The sequence below is a fragment of the Hyla sarda genome, chromosome 6, assembly GCF_029499605.1.
Source record: "Hyla sarda isolate aHylSar1 chromosome 6, aHylSar1.hap1, whole genome shotgun sequence".
Taxonomy (NCBI): domain Eukaryota; kingdom Metazoa; phylum Chordata; class Amphibia; order Anura; family Hylidae; genus Hyla; species Hyla sarda.
In genome coordinates, this window is record NC_079194.1 from 13,569,580 (window position 1) to 13,593,929 (window position 24,350).

At 44.4% G+C, this 24,350-nt stretch overlaps 1 protein-coding gene across 5 annotated transcripts in view; it reads left to right on the top strand.

Moving 5' to 3' along the window:
* The window catches only part of LOC130275340 (uncharacterized), a 505,363-nt gene that overhangs the window by 292,449 nt on the left and 188,564 nt on the right, over window positions 1-24,350 (top strand). For all 5 annotated transcript variants that reach the window (XR_008844734.1, XR_008844735.1, XM_056523209.1 and 2 more), the window contains one exon: window positions 23,952-24,154. Coding sequence is in view for 3 of the 5 variants with exons in the window: in XM_056523209.1 (XP_056379184.1) it covers window positions 23,952-24,154 (203 nt within the window). In the remaining 2 variants the exon portion in view is untranslated. The remainder of the gene's footprint in view (window positions 1-23,951; window positions 24,155-24,350) is intronic.

Sequence of the window (24,350 nt, forward strand, 5' to 3'; positions counted from 1 at the left end):
ATAACCCTTCCAGTACTTTTCAGCTTCTGTATGCTCCACAGGAAGTGCTTTTCTTTTTGAATTTCCTTTCTGTCTGACCACAGTGCTCTCTGCTGACACCTTTGTCCATGTCAGGAACTGTCCAGAACAGGAACAAATCAACATAGGAACTGTCCAGAGCAGGAGAGGTTTGCTGACATGGACAGAGGTGTCAGCAGAGAGCACTGTGGTCAGACAGAAAGGAAATTCAAAAAGAAAAGCACTTCCTGTGGAGCATACAGAAGCTGAAAAGTACTGGAAGGATTATGATTTTTTAATAGAAGTAATTGACAAATCTGAATAACTTTCTGACACCAGTTGATAAAAAAATAAATAAAAATAAATTCCACCGGAGTACCCCTTTTAAGTGCGAAAGGAAATGTTGCTCTGTGTTAGGTTGTATGCACATCTACATTGGATGCTAGCACTATTGTGTCTGAGGACCCAGTTGACTATAATGGGGCCCAAAATTGTCAGAAGAGCAAAAAGTGAACAATGCGCTAGAGGTAGTACAACCAAAATTATATTATAATTTTGGGTCTTTTCTTCTTCCCTGGTTTGCACATTTTTCTGTCTCCGCACTTGCACATATTTTAGCTCTTCCTGGTGGGATTGCTGCGCCATGTGCTCTCAGCCATTCAGGTGTCTCTTGTTGTTGGTCACATAAAAAAGAACCAATACATGCACTCACCGCATGAACTGCATTAACAGGCCCAGGAGTCCGGGATCACAGGGAGGCAGCCATGGATGCTCGGAAGCACTCAGAGGCAATGCCTGCCGTTTTGCATGTCACTAGGTGCTTCTTATGGCATCTTTGAGTAGTGACATGCGACATGGCTGACGTTGCCTCTGAGCGCTTTTGAGCATCCATGGCTGCCTTCAGGTCCACCGTCAGGGGAGTACTCCAGTAAGGGGCTCGGGCTCCCCCGCTGCACCCCCTGCAGTTGCAGTAGCCCCGAAGCAGGGGACTACTGTTTACACAGCGGTCTCCTGCTTCCATGACCGGTCCTGGACACAAACTATAAGCGCGTCTTACAGTCGCACCTATAGTTCGATGTGGCGCTCAGGCTCGGCTGATTAACAGAGCGAAGAGCCATTGTCTCCTTACCCTGTCAATCACTCTTGTGGGCTGCCCACAATATGCAGGCACCGACAAGAGGCCCGGGCATCCATCCTCTGCGCTCCGACACATGAATGACATCATCATCATGCATCGGAGAAGAGGCCATGGACTGTGCAGGAGCCAGGTAAATGTTGTTGTTGTTGTTTTTTTCTCTATTGTTACCTATTGGGGCTACTGATTACTACCTAAGGAGGCTACTATTATTTCTGCCTAAGGGGGCTACTGATATTACTACCTAAGTTGGTGCTGCTAGCTATCACTACCTATGGGGGCTACTGATTACTTCCTAAGGGGGCTAATGATTACTACCTAAGAGGGCAGCTGGCTGTTACTAGCTAAGGGGGCTAATGATTACTTCCTAAGGGGGCTAATGATTACTACCTGAGAGGGCAACTGGCTGTTACTAGCTAAGGGGGCTAATGATTACTTCCTGAGAGGGCTGCTGATTACTACCTAAGGGGGCTGCTTCTATTACTAACTAAAAGAGGCTGCCACTACTATTACCTAAAGGGGACTGCTGCTAACACCTACCTAAAGGGGGGCTGCTTCTACTACCTAAAGAAGGCTACTACTGTATATGGGGGGCTGCAACTAAATACAGGGGGACCTTCCTACAGGGAGGAACCCCTACTTATAAGGGGGCTGCTACTGCATACAGGGAGTAACTATCTACAGGGGGCAGCTGTGTATACGTGGACCTACCTACAGGTTTTACCTCCCTACTCTGGGCACTTGTGTAATGAGGGAAACTGTGAAGGGACCTGTCTACTTCTGGAGCGACCTCACTACCTAATGGGTAGAGGATGGACCTACCTACTCTTCCCCAACCCACTTATCTAGCCACTCTATTATTACTATATGGAGCGTTATAGGTGCAGGAAAAGTGCGGAGCCTAAAATGTTTGTCTGGCAGGTTCTGTGGAGACAAGTTGTGAAAGGAAGAAATTGTCATGATGGTCTGGGCTGTAAGGAGAAGAAAAAGGAAAGTGAACGACTCTGATCAGAGAAGACTTCACCTGATGTAGCTGTATGTAATCCCTTATATGGGCTGCAGAGCCTGTGTAGAGTTGATATCTACCACTATATGGTCACTGTATGGGGAGAATATTTCCTCTTTGTATACTGGTATTATTGGTAATATTGGTTTCAGTATACAGGATTTGGTCAGTAACAGTATGATGGTAATATGTATGTGATAATATTCCTCCTTGTATACTGGTATTTTTTGGTAGCATTGGTCTCAGTATGCAGGATTTGGTCAGTAACAGTATGATGGTAATATGCATGGTGATATTTCCTCCTTCCTTCCCCATTGAACTAAAGAGCTCTTGTTTTTCTTGTCCTGTGATTTTAAATTGTCCTAAATTGATGATTGGTAAGATAGCGTGCAGGCCCGGGGGGGGGGGGGGGGGGCTGGTGCATAGGTGGGGAGGGGTCGGGTGGATGTCGCCTTCCATCGCTGTCGCAGTGTCCCCGGGGTGTCCCCGACGCTCCGCCAAGGCCTCTGCTTCCCCGGCATCCTCGCTCTCCGTCATCACGTCGCTACACACGCCGCTCCTATTTGATGACGGGACGGCGTGCGCAGCGACGTGATGACGACGATCGAGAGCGCCGACGATGCAGGGATCCCGAAGAGGACGCACCGGAGCCCCGAGGACAGGTAAGTGCTCATCAGCGGACCACACGGGGCACCGTAAACTGCTATCCGGTTGCAGCTGAAGCAGTCTGCGCTGCCGGATAGCCGTTTATGCGATGGCCCCGACATACAAAAGAATCGTATGTTGATGCTGCCTTTAACATGCGATGGCCTCTGAGAGGCCGTCGTATGTGGAAATGATCGTATGTCGGGGCCATGGTAGGTCGGGGGGTCACTGTATAGCAATCTGTCCAGCTCCTCCTGTTGTATAACGTGTTGCTGGCTGTACAAGTAGCCGCCATAGTCAATAAATCTAGAATCTAAAAACATAAAAGGCGCTCCCTGTGGAGGATCACACGTGCTGAATGAGAGTAACATACAGAGGGGGCACGATAGCCTCTTACCCGCTCCGGTTGTGTACCGCCATACACAACAATGGACAGCACGTAGAGATGTGTTCAGATACCCGTCTGCAGCCTTCCCACATAAATCCAAGAGACCGTATAACTTTGGAAAAAAACGGGAATTAGTTGCGGCGCTGATCGGGATAGAAGTAATCCAGGTGCGAACGTCGAGGTAAAATTCCTTTATTGACCTGAATGCAACGCGTTTCACTGCGCTTGCGCAGCGAAACGCGTTGCATTCTGGTCAATAAAGGAATTTTACCTTTAACATTCGCACCTGGATTACTTCTATCCCGATCAGCGCCGCAACTAATTCCCGTTTCTTTCCAAAGTTATACGGTCTCATAGTCAATAAATGGAGAGGTGGCATGCACGCCCAACTATTTCCCCATTCTGATGGAAGTTATTGAGATCTGGGGGGCCTTCAGTTGGTCTATCCACAATCATACACTTATTCCCTAGTCTGTGGATGGAAGACAAGTTTTAATAGTCGGACATCTTTTTTTAAGTTGAGAACCTACAAGAAAAAATTCATCAGGGATGTTGAAATAAAACTCGCCTGTCCTTTTCTCTCCTAACACACTTTCATATCTGCAACTGGGGCTCCACTTGGGGGCCCTCCATCACAAAAACTCCATTTGGGGCCACTAAATTGAGCAAGACTATTAACGAACCGACAGATCCAGTGGACTCTAAAAGGGTTTTCCACCCTTTAGAAAAAAATATGTAAAGGCTCCGAATGCATTAAAGGGGTATTCCAGGCCAAAACTTTTTTTTTATATATCAACTGGCTCTGGAAAGTTAAACAGATTTGTAAATGACTTCTATTAAAAAAAATCTTAATCCTTCCAATAGTTATTAGCTTCTGAAGTTTTCTGTCTAACTGCTCAATGATGATGTCACGCCCCGGGAGCTGTGCATGCTGGGAGAATATCCCCATAGGAACTGCACAGCTCCCGGGACGTGAGTCATCAGAGAGCAGTTAGACAGAAAACAACAACTCAACTTCAGAAGCTAATAACTATTGGAAGGATTAAGATTGTTTAATAGAAGTAATTTACAAATCTGTTCAACTTTCCGGAGCCAGTTGATATATATATAAAAAAGTTTTGGCCTGGAATACCCCTTTAAAATAACAAACTGTTACTTACCTTCCCCTCCGTTCTTACGCTGGTCCCCTGTTCCACCTCCAATCAGCGCTCTGGTCTTGGTTTGGCTGTGGCAGTCACGTGACCTCCGCTCCTAATCAGTTGTCACACCAGTCACTCTTTTTGCATCATGGCTTCGTCACTGAGCAGTGATGCCAGGAGTATGTGACCACCGAGGCCAATGATTGACTTGCTTTATGTGTGGAGGTCACATGACCACCACAGCCAGAGTGTAGACCAGAGACAGCATGAAGGGGGCATCAGTACCAGTTTATTTTAATGCATTTAGGGCCTTTAAAGGGGTATTCCAGTGGAAAAAAAAATGTTAACATTTTTTTTAAAATAAACTGGTGCCAAAAAGTTATACAGATTTGTAAATGACTTCTATTTAAAAAAATCAGAAAGTTGTGTAGTTCGTCAGTCTAATCATGGTGCTCTCTGCTGCCACCTCTGTCCATATCAGGAACTGTCCAGAGCAGGAGAGGTTTGCTATGGGGATTTGCTCCTGCTCTGGACAGTTCCTGACATAGACAGAGGTGTCAGCAGAGAGCACTGTGGTCAGACTGAAAATTATTCCAGAAAGAAATAAAACTTCCTTTGTAGCATACAGCAGCTGATAAGTACTGGAAGGATTAAGATATTTTAATGGAAGTAATTTACAAATGTTTATCTTTCTGGGACCAGATGTTTTTTTTTTTTTTGTTTTTTTTTAGTTTTCCACTGGAGTACCCCTTTAATGGGGTCCGCCTGGTTTCCATCTTGTGCCCATTTATTTAGCTTGGTCTGACCGGGTAAAAACATTTCTGCGTGCAGCTATTTTTTTTTTTTTGTTTGCTCGGCTCCCGCTATTTAGGCAGATTCTGTGACGCCGATGTGAACATTCCCTAATCTGTATGATCATCTTAAGACCTTTACGCTGCATGTAAACCATAATCTGTTCTATTTCATGCTATTGTTTCCCATCACAACTATTCTGTTATGTTTAGCCTACCAGTTCTAAAGCCTACATTTGGCTTTTGCGCTATTTCTATTCTGCTGTAATCCGCATGCATCATGTCAATTAATAAATACAGGTTTTGACCATTGGCAAAAATGACGCCAACCCTTCATGGACTTGTCATTACCGGCCGCTATTATTGGCATTTAGAAATAATGACCCTAGGAGGCTGCGAAGCGATAGAAGAGCAACCGCGTAATGAAGAAATCACGCCATTAAAGCATTTTCCAATATAACAGTTTAAAAAGAGAATTTAGCAATATTTCTGAACAGATGGGTTGCTCTGGCTATTTTGACTGGGTGGTTAATATGATTTTGGATGGTTGTAGTTGTGTTCTGATGTTTCTTCGTGCTGGGAAAGTGTTGGGAGAACTGTATATGAATTAATGTTTTCAGTTTCTGCCATGCATCGGCCCCCAGGCTTTTCTGTCTCTTGCTCTCTTTCTGCATGGCTTTATCACATAAATAGAGCTACTGGCACCATCTGCAAACCTCTTGAAATGCTGCCCATCAGTACATTTTCTAGATTTTATCAAAATAGCATTACACCACTTTGTGGGTATCCTGGCATGGAATACCAATTAGGATTATTTGGTCATGCCACATTAAAAAAAAAACAGACCACGACCCTGCCAGATGTGGTACAACCAGCCGGTCATCGGGGTCACAACAATAGGATGTTCAGTGCCCCCCAAATTGGGTTTACTTAAAAAACGCAACCTTCAGTGAAAGAAAGTTTAACCCCCTGCTGATTCTGTACACTTATAATTTTGTTGCTTTGTTTATTTAAACAGTGAGAGAATAACAAAAACCACATTTCAAAGATCTACATTGATGTGCATTTTACTCAGGGAAATAGTATTAGCGCTGCCGGCACCAGTTGGGGGGGGGGGGGGGGGGAGTGAAAACCGGGTGCTCCTGTATTCCAGCCGGATCCAGCCTGTATCTGATGCATTTCAACGAGCCGACTGGAGTCAAACTGTGACTCCGGTCACCACATTTTTGCCCCGTATCCATTTTTTTGACCGTACCTAAAACCGTGGTATGCCATGGTTTTAGGTCTAGTCAGAAAACTGGATACGGGGCAAAAATGTGCCAACCGGAGTCACAGTTTGACTCCAGTCGGCTTATTGAAATGCATTAGATACGGGAGCGCCCCGCTGGTACAAGCAGGCACACAGAGATCTGCAAGTCTGTAGTAAACTGAATGCGCATGTGTAGTTGACTCTTAGACCTCTCGGCCGCTCTCGGCCTAGCTCGGGGAGCAGCCGCAATGCCTGTGAGTAAACTGGGCATATGCGCGCAGTTTATTAGACTCTCAGATCCCCGTGTGTCTGCTTACATACTGTACCTAGTGTAGAGGTCTCCAAAGTCAGAGTAACTACGCTCAGGTAGGGTCCCTCAGGTGGGACAACCCCCTAGTTGCCTCTTCTTAAGTCTAATTGTCTAATGTTAAAAAAAAAAAAAAAAAAAAAATATATATATATATATATATATATTAGTGTATATCTAGGATAATGTATAGTACTTACCTTGTCTAGCGTTGCAGGACCTTCGGTCATGTGACCATGTTAATCTCCTCTATGGTATGTTGGAGGACCTTGGGTCACGTGTTACCCACAAATCTTTGTAATGGTGATGGACATCAGTAATGGACCAATTAGCACTAGTCCAGCCCCTGCCCATATAAGGGAGCGAGTAGCCAATTATCACTCTCTTGGGTTGCTGCTCTCATGGATGCCGGAATAGCAGGATGGATCTGCGCAACTTTGAAAGACACGCTAGGCCTGAAAAACCTTCCGGCCTCAGCTGAACTAAAACCGTGAGTTCTAAACTACCCCCGCTAATGCTAGCGTGACTACTGGACCACAACTAATCCCCTAAATCCAGTGGAACAGCGCATAATACCTAAAGACTATCTTGCTATAGTCTCAACCTTTGTCAATCTCCAAAGAAAGCAGTTGTATGCATAAGAGACTGTTCCGTCATTGAAGCTTGCAGAAAATCTTCAGTAAAAGTTATACCTGTTTCAGAAAACACTCCGGTTGTGGACATTCTATTATCTACCTCTCTATCGCTCTTGGGAAGGGTGGCGGTAGGACAAGTATCACTGAGGAGCCCTCACCCTGGCATCACGAATAGCAAGGGATAACAAGCACCCTTTAATAACCGCACAGCTACACTCCCCATACCCTCCATCCCCCAGGCTATCACATAGCACACACGGACACAGCAGGAAGCTCGCTCTAGTGGTGGTTATCTGCACATCCGCAGTGTGAAATACACTGCGGATGCTCTACGTGTGATCTTAACCTTAAAGGGAAAGTTAACCGGTATTAAAAGAACGTGAAAAAAGAGGATGAAAGCTGCTCGGCACCAGGGCTCACATAAATAAATAGGTGGCAGGAGGGGTAACTGAATATTGTAACTGAGAGGTCCGTGTCAGGTGCACTAAGGGCGGTGCAGCAACGTCCCTAAAGTAAAGTATCCAAACACGCTATGCAGAGATATGAGACGTAGCACTCACCCATCCATAGATGCAAAAAAACGAAGATCCTTTATTTCATAAACATCAATGCAGGTACAGGCAGGGACGGGGAGGTAAAAACAAGAGCTCCTCTGAGCTTAAATCCCGCTTGGTCACGCTTTTTAAGGCGCACCCTTAGCCTAGTCTTCCAGTCCCTGAGGGGGGGACTGCATATCACTTAATTGTAGCCGATAGTGAGAACGTAGCCCCTCTGTCTAATTGAATTCGTGTGAGATGGACGTTCATTTTTGTGTCATGCATTGACACAAAAGCTAAGAGAGTTCTGTTGGATGTTAAAGAGCGCTCGACAAAAGGCGAGGCAGCGCGGAGCTGGTAATAAAATGAGTCAATGAGCCATGTTATGCATCCACGGCTGGAGACTCGGTAGTCCTTTTTATTTCATAAGTGCGCATTATTGATGGAAATGATACATGTCAGAATCCAAGAGCGATTTAAGGAAAACTGTTCTCGTTGTAACCCGCGAGTAATCGGCCCCAAAATCTTCCTTTTTTATTTTATTATTGTATTGTTGAATGTGTTATCGGAGTAGATACTCATTCACTAAACCTGTCATAAATATTGATCGGTCCTTGATCGCTGCATTATGTTTAGGGGGGAGCATTGATTTGCATTTGCTGATTCGCATTTTCGAAAATTTAATGGAATTAATGGAGAGGAGCGTCTGTTAAAGATTTACTGTTATATTGTTGTTTTAGCAATTAAAGCTATTGTGGGGGTCTGATCCTTCCATACGTTGTGGGTGATGAAGATTAATACATGGCTTCTATTTTCTAAGGACTGTCTTCAAAGGAGTACTTTGGGATATGAAAACTTATCCCCTATCCTAAATTTCAGATCGTGGGAGGTCCCAGATCTCCCATACAGGGCCCCAGCACTCCGCAGGAAGGGAGCATGTTTGACCACTGCACGAAGCAGCGGCTGACACCCCCTCAATACAACTCTATGGGAGAGCCGGAGTGCTGCATTCGGCAATCTCCGTCTCTGCCATAGAGTTGCGTTGAGCCAGGTCCCCATACAGGAGATCATGAGGGGGTCCCAGCGGTCGGACCCCATGTGATCTGAAACTTATCCCCTATCCTTAGAATAGGGGATACATTTTTATGTCCCAGAATACTCTTTTAAATTCTATTCACATTGGTGTTGGGTTTTGGTGTAGTTTGCCCCTCTATTCCTGTAGTGGGAAAATATTTAAACCCTGATGGATCTTCCATTATAAATCAGGGTTGATTGGAGCCGATAGGGCAGTGTTTCCCAACCAGGGTATCCAGCTGTTGCAAAACTACAACTTCCAGCATGTCCAGACAGCCGTTGGCTGTCCAGACATGCTGGGAGTTGTAGTTTTGCAACAGCAGGAGGCTCACTGGTTGTGAAACACAACTTCATAGCACAGCCTCAGAAGCAGCAGCATGGAGGACATTATAGAGCAATACTGAGCAGTGTTAGCTGTAAATGTAGGAAAGTTGTAGTTTTGCACTAGCAGGAGGCACCTTGTTGGGAAACTCTGCAATAGGGAGACTCATAAAAAATTGAGCCATCCTGCATTCACCAATCTTTTCAATCATTAAGCATATATTGGTCATGGGGGGGATATGTTACTGCGTCATGTTGTAGATTTTCGTCATGCAGCGTTTACTGTCTATGAAGGGACTTCACGAGCTGCACTCACTTTATCGGCAGCCGACACTCCACAGTCAAAGATTGACATTGGCGATCATTGTCCGCCATTTAACCCTTTAGAGGACAGGTGCCGGGGTTTGAAAATGACAGGTGCTGGGGTTTGAAAATAACAGGTGCCAGGGGTTTGGGGGCTCTCATCGGACCCCCTCAGCATGATTGTGGGGGTCTGATGAATTAGCATGGTGGCCAGAGTTCTCTCCCTTACCACTGTGCCACTCAATGATCCTCTTTTAGTACAGGTTGTCAGCCAGGCTGTACAAGAAGAGCACTGATAACAATGATCAATGCTATGTCCTTTATGGAACAAAAACATTTGGGGAAATATATAGTGGAAGATAGTGTAGTATTGGTTAAAAGTATCTAGTCAAGTATTCTCAATGTAAATGAGATTGTATGTATGGCATTGTGTGTATAAAAAATAAATACATTAAAGGGGTACTCCGCCCCTGGCATCTTATCCCCTATCCAAAGAATAGGGGATAAGATGTTAGATCGCGGCGGTCCTGCTGCTGGGGACCCCGGGGATCGCCGCTGCGGCACCCCGCCATCATTACTGCACAGAGCGAGTTCGCTCTGTGCGTAATGACGGGCGATACAGGGGCCGGAGCAGCGTGACATCATGGCTCCACCCCTCATGACATCACGGCCCATCCCCTTAATGCTAGTCTATGGCAGGGGGCGTGACGACCACCACGCCCCCTTCCCATAGACTTGTATTGACGGGGGCGGGCCGTGACGTGACTAGGGGCGGAGCCGTGACGTAACTCTGCTCCGGCCCCTGTATTGCCAGTCATTACGTGCAGAGCGAACCTGCTCTGCGCAGTAATGATAGCGGGGTGCTGCAGCGGCGATCCCCGGGGTCCCCAGCAGCGGGACCGCGGCGATCTGACATCTTATCCCCTATCCTTTGGATAGGAGATAAGATGTCTAGGGGCGGAGTACCCCTTTGAGAGGCAAAACTACAACTCCCAGCATGTTGGCCTATATAGTATAGGTCAGTGTTTCCAAACCAGGGGTGCCTCCAGCTGTTGCAAAACTACAACTCCCAGCATGCCCGGACAGCCGTTGGCTGTCCGGGCATGCTGGGAGTTGTAGTTTTGCAACAGCTGGAGGCACCCCTGGTTGGGAAACACTGGTATAGGTTATGGCGCAACATTTCGGGAGTTGGAGAATTGGTTGGATAAATACCCGTCATTGCATTGCCGGCATTTTTAATCTAAAAAAATATCGGCAGGGTGGCCAAAATACCGGCTCTGCTGGTAAAATATCAGCCAGGTGGCAACCCTAGTCGTGTACAGACCGCCCAGAAGGGTACAGGTGGGCACCAATAACACTTTTCCCATCCCTACAATACAGTTTTCTGGAGCGCTTCACGTCCTGCTATGGAGTTACCTGTACATCCATCTTTCCTGCTCCTCGGTCAGCCCTTCCTAATCACACGCCGGCACGCTAGATTGGCGCTAAATTGAAGCAGACATCTCTGTGTGCAGATCCGAAAGCCGACACCTCTGCTTCTCCCCGCCGGTACTATAAGACTCCATCACGATTATCAATATTAACTAGCACCCTGTCCTACAGATTTGTCATGTTTCCTTCCTTTTAGGACTTTTAGGATTGAAATCGGAATTATATATTTATTTTTTTAACTGAAGAAAAAAATTTAATTGACCGAATATTTAAATGGGTTTTATTTAGATTTCCTTTTTTATTTTTTTAATATATATATATATATATATATTTTTTTTTCTTTTTACTATATGCAAAATGGTGCATTTAAAATATCTGTATGGATAAAATTCAGTTCATTGACTTGTTGGGGGGGAGATTTATCAAAACCCCTTCGAGTGGGAAAAGTTGCTGAGTTGCCCATAGCAACCAATCAGATCACTTCTTTCACTTTTGAAAAGGCCTCTGGAAAATGAAAGCAGCGATCTGATTGGTTGCTATGGGCAACACAGCAACTTTTCCTCTGGACAGGTTTTGATAAATCTCCCCCTATGTGGCATGTCAAATGCATCATTTTTTATTTTTTATTTTTCCTTATAGGAACACTTTAAAGTGTCATACTGGTATGGATTATTTTTATGTGACTGAACTCCTTTTTAGGAACTATAGGGGAGATTTATCAAAATCATGTGCAGAGGAAACGTTGACCAGTTGTCCATAGCAACCAATCAGATCGTTTTTTTCCTTAACCCCTTAACGACGCAGGACGTATATTTACGTCCTGCGCCGGCTCCCGCGATATGAAGCGGGATCGCGCCGCGATCCCGCATCATATTGCGTCGGTCCCTGCGCTCATCAACGGCCGGGACCCGCGGCTAATACCACACATCGCCGATCGCGGCGATGTGCGGTATTAACCCTTTAGAAGCAGCGGTCAAAGCTGACCGCCGCTTCTAAAGTGAAAGTGACCCGGGTGCTCAGTCGGGCTGTTCGGGACCGCCGCGGTGAAATCGCGGCGTCCCGAACAGCTTGCAGGACACCGGGAGGGCCCTTACCTGCCTCCTCGGTGTCCGATCGGCGAATGACTGCTCCGTGCCTGAGATCCAGGCAGGAGCAGTCAAGCGCCGATAACACTGATCACAGGCGTGTTAATACACGCCTGTGATCAGGATGAGAGATCAGTGTGTGCAGTGTTATAGGTCCCTATGGGATAACAATGATCAGTATAAGAGATCAGTGTGTGCAGTGTTATAGGTCCCTATGGGATAACAATGATCAGCATAGGAGATCAGTGTGTGCAGTGTTATAGGTCCCTATGGGATAATAATGATCAGTATAAGAGATCAGTGTGTGCAGTGTTATAGGTCCCTATGGGATAACAATGATCAGTATAAGAGATCAGTGTGTGCAGTGTTATAGGTCCCTATGGGATAACAATGATCAGCATAGGAGATCAGTGTGTGCAGTGTTATAGGTCCCTATGGGACCTATAACACTGCAAAAAAAAAGTAAAAAAAAAAAGTGTTAAAGGTCATTTAACCCCTTCCCTAATAAAAGTTTGAATCACCCCCCTTTTCCCATAAAAAAAAAAGTGTAAAAAAAAAAAAATATATATGTGGTATCGCCGCGTGCGTAAATGTCCGAACTATAAAAATATATCATTAAATAAACCGCACGGTCAATGGCGTATGCGCAAAAAAATTCCAAAGTCAAAAAAAGCGGGTCACTTTTTATACCATTAAAAAATGAATAAAAAGTGATCAAAAAGTCTGATCAAAACAAAAATCATACTGATAAAAACTTCAAATCACGGCGCAAAAAATTAGTCCTCATAACGCCCTGTACGTGGAAAAATAAAAAAGTTATAGGGGTCAGAAGATGACCTTTTTAAACGTATAAATTTTCCTGCATGTAGTTATGATTTTTTCCAGAAGTGCGACAAAATCAAACCTATATAAGTAGGTTATCATTTTAACCGTATGGACCTACAGAATGTGTAATTTTTACCGAAATATGCACTGCGTAGAAACGGAAGCCCCCAAAAGTTACAAAATGCCGTATTTTTCTTCGATTTTGTCGCACAAGGATTTTTTTTTTTCATTTCGCCGTGCATTTTTTGGTAAAATGACTGATGTCACTTCAAAGTAGAATTGGCGACGCAAAAAATAAGCCATAATATGGATTTTTCGGTGGAAAATTGAAAGGGTTATGATTTTTAAAAGGTAAGGAGGAAAAAACGAAAGTGCAAAAACGGAAAAACCCTGAGTCCTTAAGGGGTTAAAAGGCCTCCGAAAAATTTAAAAAAAGCGATATGATTGGTTGCCATGGGCAACTGTTTCGCTTTTCCCTCTGCACAGGCTTTGATAAATCTCCCCCTATGTCCCTAAATTGGGTCCTGAGGGGACAAAAAATGCTGTAAGCTGTTATTCAATTATTCAGTATTTTACACGACTGAATTTGATGCAGGGGTGGTTGAGAAATAAGGGGGGGACCTATACTTATCTAGCCCTGGTCCATCGCTGGTCCCATTCTTCTCCTTACGGTCCCCCGATCTTCTATCTTCTTCTTGTCTTTTAGAGCAGTGTTTCCCAACCAGGGAAAGGCTGTCCGGGCATGGTGGGAGTTGTAGTTTTGCAACACCTGGAGGCACCCTGGTTGGGAAACACTGCTCTAAGATGAGTGCTTGCCCATCCATCCAATCACTGGCCGAGATGGGAGTAATTGGCTGAGCCCACAGGTCCTGCGCAGAGAAATCTTTCTGCTTCCAAGACCAGCAAAGACTGAGGGACCGAATGTTGCAGAGTGCGGGGGAATTAATGCATGAACGGGGGTAGGTAAATATATATATATATATATATAGATATAGATATAGATATATAGATAGATATATAGATAGAGATATAGATAGAGATATAGATAGAGATATAGATAGAGATATAGATAGAGATATAGATAGAGATATAGATAGAGATATAGATAGAGATATAGATAGAGATATATAGAGATATAGATAGAGATATATAGAGATATAGATAGAGATATATAGAGATATAGAGATATAGATAGAGATATAGATAGAGATATATAGAGATATATAGAGATATAGAGATATATATAGAGATATAGAGATATATATAGAGATATAGAGATATATATAGAGATATAGAGATATATATAGAGATATAGAGATATATATAGAGATATAGAGATATAGAGATATATATATATATATAGAGATATATATAGAGATATAGAGATATAGAGATATAGAGATATAGAGATATAGAGATATAGAGATATAGAGATATAGATATAGATATATAATTTTTTTTTTTTTTTCAGTAACCCACATTAGATTTGTAAAACAATGGATTTTTATTTACACTGTTTTTTTTTTTTTTTTTTTTATGGGAAAAGGGGGGTTATTCAAACTTTTAATAGGGTAGGAGTTAAATGATCTTTATTCACTTTTTTTCACTTTTTTTTTGCAGTGTTATAGCTCCCATAGGGACCTATAACACTGCACACACTGATCATTGTTATCCCATAGGGACCTATAACACTGCACACACTGATCATTGTTATCCCATAGGGACCTATAACACTGCACACACTGATCATTGTTTTCCCATAGGGACCTATAACACTGCACACACTGATCTTTTACATTAATCACTGGTTTCTCATAAGAAACCAGTGATCAATGATTCTGCCGCTTGACAGCTCATGCCTGGATCTCAGGCACTGAGCAGTCATTCGGCGATCGGACAGCGAGAAGGCAGGTAGGGGCCCTCCCGCTGTCCTGTAAGCTGTTAGGGATGCCGCAATTTTGCCGCGGCTATCCCGAACAGCCCACTGAGTTAACCGGCAACTTTCGCTTTCGGTTTTAGCTCCGAGCGCGCGGCTAAAGGGTTAATAGCGTGTGGCGCCGGGATCAGCGCTGCGGGCTATTAGAGGCGGGTCCCGGCTTCACTATGACGCCGGGCCCGCCATGATATGATGCTGGGTTACTGTGTAACCCCGCGTTATATCAGGAGAGCAGGACCAAGGACGTACCGGTACGCCCTTGGTCCTTAACCCCTTAAGGACGCAGGACGTAAATGTACGTCCTGGTGAGGTGGTACTTAACGCACCAGGACGTACATTTACGTCCTAAGCATAACCGCGGGCATCGGAGCGATGCCCGTGTCATGCGCGGCTGATCCCGGCTGCTGATCGCAGCCAGGGACCCGCCGGCAATGGCCGACGCCCGCGATCTCGCGGGCGTCCGCCATTAACCCCTCAGGTGCCGGGATCAATACAGATCCCGGCATCTGCGGCAGTTCGCGATTAAAATGAACGATCGGATCGCCCGCAGCGCTGCTGCGGGGATCCGATCATTCATAACGCCGCACGGAGGTCCCCTCACCTGCCTCCTTGCGGCTCCCGGCGTCTCCTGCTCTGGTCTGTGATCGAGCAGACCAGAGCAGGAGATGACCGATAATACTGATCTGTTCTATGTCCTATACATAGAACAGATCAGTATTAGCAATCATGGTATTGCTATGAATAGTCCCCTATGGGGACTATTCAAGTGTAAAAAAAAATGTAAAAAAATGTAAAAGTAAAAGTAAAAAAAAAGTGAAAAATCCCCTCCCCCAATAAAAAAGTAAAACGTCCGTTTTTTCCTATTTTACCCCCAAAAAGCGTAAAAAACATTTTTTATAGACATATTTGGTATCGCCGCGTGCGTAAATGTCCGAACTATTAAAATAAAATGTTAATGATCCCGTACGGTGAACGGCGTGAACGAAAAAAAATTTAAAAAAGTCCAAAATTCCAACTTTTTTAATACATTTTATTAAAAAAAAAATTATAAAAAATTTATTAAAAGTTTTTTATATGCAAATGTGGTATCAAAAAAAAGTACAGATCATGGCGCAAAAAATGAGCCCCCATACCGCCGCTTATACGGAAAAATAAAAAAGTTATAGGTCATCAAAATAAAGGGATTATAAACGTACTAATTTGGTTAAAAAGTTTGTGATTTTTTTTAAGCGCAACAATAATATGAAAGTATATAATAATGGGTATCATTTTAATCCTATTGACCCTCAGAATAAAGAACACACGTCATTTTTACCATAAATTGTACGGCGTGAAAACGAAACCTTCCAAAATTAGCAAAATTGCGTTTTTCGTTTTAATTTCCCCACAAAAATAGTGTTTTTTGGTTGCGCCATACATTTTATGATATAATGAGTGATGTCATTACAAAGGACAACTGGTCGCGCAAAAAACAAGCCCTCATACTAGTCTGTGGATGAAAATATAAAAGAGTTATGATTTTTAGAAGGCGAGGAGGAAAAAATGAAAACGTAAAAATTAAATTGTCTGAGTCCTTAAGGCCAAAATGGGCTGAGTCCTTAAGGGGTTAAGGGGTTAAAGGGGTATTCCAGGAATTTTTTTTCTTTGACTTTGCTACAGGGGCTCTGAAAATAGTGTAATTCGTAATATAGTGTCTGTACCTGTGTGTGACGGTGATCTCACAATTCTGTGATTATCCTCGCCAATATTTATTTTTAACAGCATACAAAATTACTCATGTCTCGGGATTTCCCAGGTTGCAGCGCATCAAGACCTGACATCACTAGTCAGGTGATCAGAGGGAGCCTATCCTGCTTCAATTTAACAGCTGTAGGCCTCCTGGTTAGAAAACAGTGCTTCAATGGGTGGGGTGGCTGATGAATGGGAGGAAGGAAAGTGATCTCAAACTTTCAAGCATGGAACTGTGGGATGTGTAGTTTAGAGGTCAAAATCCAACAGGAAATGCCCAGTTCTGGCAGGTAAGTACTAAAATCACCTTATGTTGGATAACCCCTTTAACACTAACTTGCACACTCGGATTGGCTTACCGAGCATGTTCTTTCCAATAGGGAGGCTGTTGGTATGACATATTTCCTTTAAGGCGGATTGTGTTCTGAGTGTCACCTGCAGTAACCAGTCAGTACAAACAGGTAGCGCTGGTGACACTGACAAGGGTACTTGCCTTATCCTGTTGTGTGTTGTCGTTCTCCAGCAATCCTCTTTGGTATCTTCAGCTCCGGGCGCGACTTGAAGCATGGGTGGAGCTTAGTGTTTGGTAGCAGCGGGACCCAGTAGAGAACAGCAGACTGACGTCACTAAGCTCTGCCCAAAGTCTGGCCCAGAGCTGAAGATACCGAAGAGGATAGCCGGAGAACGACAGCACAGAATGAGACCAGGTAAGTACCATTGTCATCAGTGTCACCTACGCTACCTGTCTGTACTGACAGGTCTGTGCAGGTTACATTGATGACAGATTTCGTTTAACCTCTTCAGGACACAGATACGTCCTGCATTCCAAGTCCTTAAGGACCGAGGGCGTATCCATACACCCGTGGGAAATCCGGTCCCCACCGCTAGCCAGTTGGGGACCGGAGCCAGATGCCTGCTGAAATCGTTCAGCAGGCATCGCGGCATATCGCCCAGGGGGTCATTATGCCCCCCCATGTTGGCAATGGCCGCAGATCGCTGGACAATTCAGTCCAGCGATCTGCGGCGATATCTGGTCTCCAGTGACCCAGTGACACGGAATTACAGGCTGTTCGGGGCTGTCTCTGACTGCCCCGAACAGCCATAGCCACCAGGGGTGAGATGGCACTGGTGCCACCTCACGATCGCCCTGATTCGTCGGCCGATTTACCGGCCGACCAATCAGGGCACCTGCTGCGGGTGTCACTCCCGCAACCCGCTCCACCCCTCTTCCGGAGGACGTGAGCGGGTGCGGAAAGTTGACCCCGGCAGCTGGGGACCCCGATCCCCGGCCTCCCTGTTGGGATCGGTGCCCCAGGAGCAGCGGCGACGACAACGAGGGACTGACCTGTGCGCGGCGGCGTGGAGCAGCAGTTGGAGGTGAGTGACAGCCTCCTGCTGTTGCTTAGCAACAGCTCCCAGCATGCAAAAAGGGCATGCTGGGAGCTGTAGTTATGCAACAGCAGGAGGCAGACCACCACAACTCCCAGCATTCCCTTATGGGCATGCTGGTACTTATAGTTTTGCAACAGCTGGAGGCACATTTTTTCTATGGAAAAGTGTACCTTCAGCTGTTGTATAACTACAACCCCCAGCTTGCACAAACAGCTAAAGTGCATGTTGGGAGTTGTAGTGGTGCATCTGCTGGTTGCATAACTGCAACTCCCAGCATGCCCGTTGGCTGTCGGTGACTGCTGAGAGTTGTAGTTTTGAAACAGCTGAAGGCACACTGGTTGTGAAACTTTTTTTTTTTTTTTTTTTTTTTTACCTAACTCCGTGTTACACTACCGGTGTGCCTCCAGCTGTTGCAAACTACAACTCCCAGCATGCACCGTACATGCTGGGAGTTGTAGTTTTGCAACAGCTGGAGGCACACTGGTTGTGAAACACTGAGTTAGGTCACAAACTCAGGGATACATAACCAGTGTGCCTACAGCTGTTGCAAAACTAAAACTCAGCATGTACAGTCTGTCAGCGCATCCTGGGAGTTGTAGTTTTGCAACAGCTGGATGTCCCCCCCCCCCCCCCCCCAAATGTGAATGTACAGGGTACACTCGCATGGGTGGAGGTTTACAGTAAGTATCAGGCGGCAAGTTTGAGCTGTGGCAAATTTTCTGCCGCAGCTCAAACTGCCAGCGAGAAACTACTGTGAACCCCCGCCTGTGTGACTGTACCCTAAAAACACTACACTAACACACAATAAAATAAAAAGTAAAAAAACACTACATATACACATACCCCTATACAGACAGGCCCCCTCCCCTCCCCAATAAAAATGAAAAACGTCTGGTACGCCACTGTTTCCAAAACGGAGCCTCCAGCTGTTGCAAAACAACTCCCAGTTTTACCAGACAGCCACTGACTGTCCAGGCATGCTGGGAGTTTTATAACAGCTGGAGGCACCCTGTTATGGGGATTCTACGCCAGTGATTCCCAATGTCCACCCCTATGCAATCCCTAATTTAGGCCTCAAATGCACATGGCGCGCTCACTTTGGAGCCCTGTCGTATTTCAAGGCAACAGTTTAGGGTCACATATGGGGCAACGCCGTACTCGGGAGAAATTGTGTTACAAATTTTGGGGGGGGTATTTTCTGCTTTTACCCTTTTTTAAAATGTAACATTTTTGGGAAAACAAGCATTTTAGGTAAAAAAAAAAATATTTACATATGCAAAAGTCGTGAAACACCTAAATGCGGCATGCCCACAGTGCAAAATTTGCTTTCAAAAAGCCAAATGTGACTACTCCTCTTCTGAGACCTGTAGTGCGCCAGCAGAGCACTTTTCACCCCCATATGGGGTGTTTTCTGAATCGGGAGAAATTGGGCTTCAAATTTTGGTGGGTATTTTCTGCTATTACCCTTTTTAAAATGTAAAATTTTTGGGAAACCAAGCATTTTAGGTCAAATTATTATTATTTTTTTTAGATTTGCAAAAGTCATGAAACACCTGTGGGGTATTAAGGCTCACTTTATTCCTTGTTACGATCCCAGAGGAGTCTAGTTTCCGAAATGGTATGCCATGTGTGTTTTTTTTTTTTTGTTTTTTTTTTTGCTGTTTTGACACCCTAGGGGCTTCCTAAAGGTGAAATGCTCCCCAAAAACCATTTCAGAAAAATGTTCTCTCCAAAATCCCCTTGTCGCTCCTTCGCTTCTGAGCCCTCTACTGCGCCTGACGAACACTTTACATAGACATATGAGGTATGTGCTTACTCGAGAGAAATTGGGCTACAAATACAAATAAAAATTTTCTCCTTTTACCACTTGCAAAAATTCAAAAATTGGGTCTACAAGAACATGCGAGTGTAAAAAATGAAGATTTTGAATTTTCTCCTTCACTTTGCTGCTATTCCTGCAAAACCCCTAAAGGGTTAAAACACTGACTGAATGTCATTTTGAATACTTTGGGGGGTGTAGTTTTTATAATGGGGTCATTTATGGGGTATTTCTAATATGAAGACCCTTCAAATCCACTTCAAAACTGAACTGGTCCCTGAAAAATATTGAGTTTGAAAATTTTGTGAAAAATTGGAAAATTGCTGCTGAACTTTGAAGCCCTCTGGTGTCTTCCAAAAGTAAAAACTCGTCACTCCTATGATGCAAATATAAAGTGGACATATTGTATATGTGAATAAAAAAAATGTATTTGAAGCTTTCTGCTTGTAAGGAAAATGTATATTACAAAGTAAATGCAAAATTTTCAAATTTTGGGATTTTTCACCAAGAAAGGATGCAAGTTACCACAAAAATTTACCACTATGTTAAAGTAGAATATGTCACGAAAAAAAAATCTCGGAATCAGAATGATAACTAAAAGCATTCCAGAGTTATTAATGTTTAAAGTGACAGTGGTCAGAGGTGCAAAAAACGCTCTGGTCCTTAAGGCCAAAATGGGCTTGGTCCTTAAGGGGTTAAGCACCAGAGAAAATTGCTAATGTCTTTATCTGCCTTTATCTGCTACTTTTCGGTGTTAACACTCAACCTAACAATGAAAAAACGAAGTATATGTCAAAAGTTCTTGTTGGCCAGGTCGGAGTATTCAAGGGGTACTCCGCCCCTATCCTTTGGATAGGGGATAAGATGTCAGATTTCCGGGGTCCCGCCGCTGGGGGGACACACAATATAGCATGCAGCACCCGCCTGTAACTGCTTCCGGAAGCACTTGAGGCTCTAAGGCTAATTCCTCCCGACCACGGAAGATCATGATGTCATGACTCCGCCCCATGTGGTGTCACGCCCCGCCCCCTCAATGCAAGTCTATGGGAGGGGGCGTGACGATCTTCCAGGGCGGAGTACCCCTGTCAGGCCTCGACTGATGAGGAAAATTAGCAGAGAGAGGTGGTCTGTGTTGGAGACCTGGATGACTGCCCCATAAAATTATATTAGGAGGCTGTCCAGGTCACGTGACACAGATTCGGCAAAGAACACTGTAAGAGGGCACTTCTCCTGGCTCGTGTTTGGTCGGGGTCTGAACACTCAGATCTAAGCTGATCAAAACTTTTGATAGGTCTTAAAATTATCAAAACTTTTTTTTTTTTCCCATAATTGTGTTATGTTGTAAAGTGTAACGATGGCCGGCAGCATGATACGTTTGAGCTGAATCCCTTTTCCAGAGACTAGCGATGAAACGAAAGTGATCAGATGACCTGCCGGGTGTCAGTTTCAGCGCTAGTCTCGGTCAAGGGGATTGCACTTTTGGTTTAACCGTATCCTGCCCCCTGGCCATCCTCACAGTAACTCTTTAAGGTGACGATATTTCACCACAATAATAGAGTCCCTCCAAAACCTTTCATGTAAATGGTTCAGTGGGAACCTCACTCAATATGTTGACTCTATGGGGGACATTTATCATTGGCTTTACAATGTTCTAAATGTCCCTGCATATTTTGCGCAATTTTCGGTAGAACATCTTTCAAAGTTGTCTGCTGTTTAGTGCACCGTACACCACTTTATGCAGTGGAGCGGTATTTATTATTTGTGCAAATGAAATTTAGAAGTTATATATATATATATATATATATATATATATATATATATATATATATATAATATAATTTTTTTTTTTTTTTTTTTTTTTGTACAAAGCCTACTTTTTGCGCAAACCTACACCATTTAATAGGACACCTACAAAAGTGTCAGATGCCAGAGCCCACAGCTTAAAGGTGTACTCCGGTGAAAACCTTTTTTTCTTTTAAATCAACTGGTGGCAGAAAGTTAAACATATTTGTAAATTACTTCTATTAAAAAATCTTAATCCTTCCAGTACTTATTAGCTGCTGAATGCTACAGAGGAAATTCCTTTCTTTTTGGAACACTGATGACATCACGAGCACAGTGCTCTCTGCTGACATCTCTGTCCATTTTAGCAACCATGCATAGCAGATGTATGCTAAGGGCAGCATGGTGGCTCAGTGGTTAGCACTGCTGCCTTGCAGTGCTGGGGACTTGGGTTCGAATCCCACTATGGACAACAATAAATAAAGCATTATTATTATTATAATAACGTCAGCAGAGAGAACTGTGGTTGTGATGTCATCAGAGAGCATTCCAAAAAGAAAGTCTTTAAGATTTTTTAATTGAAGTAATTTACAAATATGTTTAACTTTCTGCCACCAGTTGATTTAAAAGAAAAAAGGTTTTCACCGGAGTACCCCTTTAAACCAATCTCTGCAGCTCAGTAGTTTTTATAATATGTGCAAAATTTATCAAGTCCTGTGCACCTTTTTGGTAAATTTTGAACAACTGTGCAAATAATTCACCAAGCAAACTGGTGAAATCTTTACTATCTTATTGATGAATGTCCCCCTATATATTAGTTCATGAAGGTTATACAGTATATTACATGCATGTTCCCGATTCATTACCATCTCATGTAGACAAACACGTGATGTGATGTAGAGCTGGGCGGAATGACCAAATATGTGTATCACATTATTTTTGGAACTTGTGGCGGTTCCACGGTATAAAACGGTATTTCTTTCACCCCCACCCCAAATCATGTGACCCTTGAGCGCTCTTCTGCTACCCCCCACCCCCAATCATGTTAACCACCAGCACTGTTCTGCTCCCCCCCAATTATCAGCCCAGCAGGGCACTACTCCCATATGTCACCCGCAAACACTGCCCTCCTCCTCTTTGTTGGGGGCCACCGGTGCTGGAACTCGCTGTACGCCAGTGGTTTCCAACCTGCAGACCTCCAGCTGTTGCAAAACTACAACTACCAGCATGCCCGAACAGCCAACGTAGTTTTGCAACAGCTGGAGATCCGCAGGCTTGAGACCACTGCTGTACGCTGTATCCCTATGCCCGGGCTGCAAAAGATAAAGAAAATAAACTTTAACTTACCTACGTCGGCCTTACGCTGGGGACTGGAACGTCGGACAGCCGTCAGCCTATCACCGGCCGCAGCGATGTCCCGCCCCAGCCAGTGATTGGCTGAGCCCACTGTCATGTAAGAAGCTGGCTTCCGTTGGCTGTCCGGGCATACTGGGAGTTGTAGTTTTGCAACATTTGGAGGTCTGCAGGTTGGAGACCACTGGCGTACAGTGAGTTCCAGCGCCGGCGGCCCCCAACAAAGAGGAGGAGGGGAGTGTTTGTGGGTGACATATGTGAGCAGTACCCCGCTGGGCTGATAATTAATTGGGGGGGGAGCAGAACAGCGCTGGCAGGTAACATGATTTGGTGGGGGGAGTAGAACAGCGCTGGTGGGTCACGTATTATTAGTTCCCCAATGTGGGGACAGCGCTGGGCTGATAATTCATTCCCAAGGGGGAGGGGCCAAACCGGTATTGCGGTATGGGAAAAATTCATATCGTGCAGCCCAAAAATTTCGGTATTCGGTATGAACCGGTATACCGCCCAGCCCTAATGTGATGCATCTTTTAGCTGCCTTATTTATGTCACTTAGCATTGGGTTTGCATGTTTTGCATGAACCAATGTAATCGTCCTCATTGTGTAGTTTCTGCAGACAAGAGGCCCATGTTCTTCTCTGTGGAATATAAGGAAGCAATTGTTCATATTCTCCATTAAACCTCTACTGGGAGAGAAGATAAGTGCACTATACTCCGAATTACCAGCAAGAGATCTTTATATTCTTTCTATAGATCACCCACTTGTTGGATTACGTCAATCCATAAATGCGTGTTCAGCAGACCGGTGTGTATGGAAATTGTTAGGAAACACTGGCAAGAAAATCTCGAAATCTGAAAAAGACTTAAAGCAATTATCTCATAGTGCGCAGAATCAATCTGCTGAGTAAGTTCACCTCATCTGGGGACCTCGGCTGTCTCGTTCTTGCTCACAGTCGCCCGATCGCTGGATGTTAGATGATGTCTTTTTCTTAGTATCTTACAATATAATATACTGTAAAATGGTGACCGCTCCATGTCCAGTGTTGACTAATCTATCTTTCTCTTGTGTTTTAGTATCAACTTCAGGAGGGAACTATATGGAAACAACTTGTTTGTCAATGGAGAAATCTAGTGGTCGGTCTCTTATTAGTAGCAGCCATCATAGCTACGCCTATCTCTGTCCAATATATAAAGACACTACCAGATCCGGCTCCTTCTCAGCTATTTCAGATTGCGGCAGTGTGTGCAGGCGTCATAGCAGAGACCCTACTACTCAAGTAAGTACATGAATGACCATTTATTGCTTATATATTTACAATGCCATTGGCTTAGGACAAAAAGGTCTGGTGTTTATTTCCCCTTTCTTTCCATGACTCATTGGTCAATACCCCCTCCATTAATTTGCTGACAATGCAGTTCTCTGGAGGGAGGAGTTCTCCACAGTATCTTGCCAACAGTTAATGGAATGGGAGC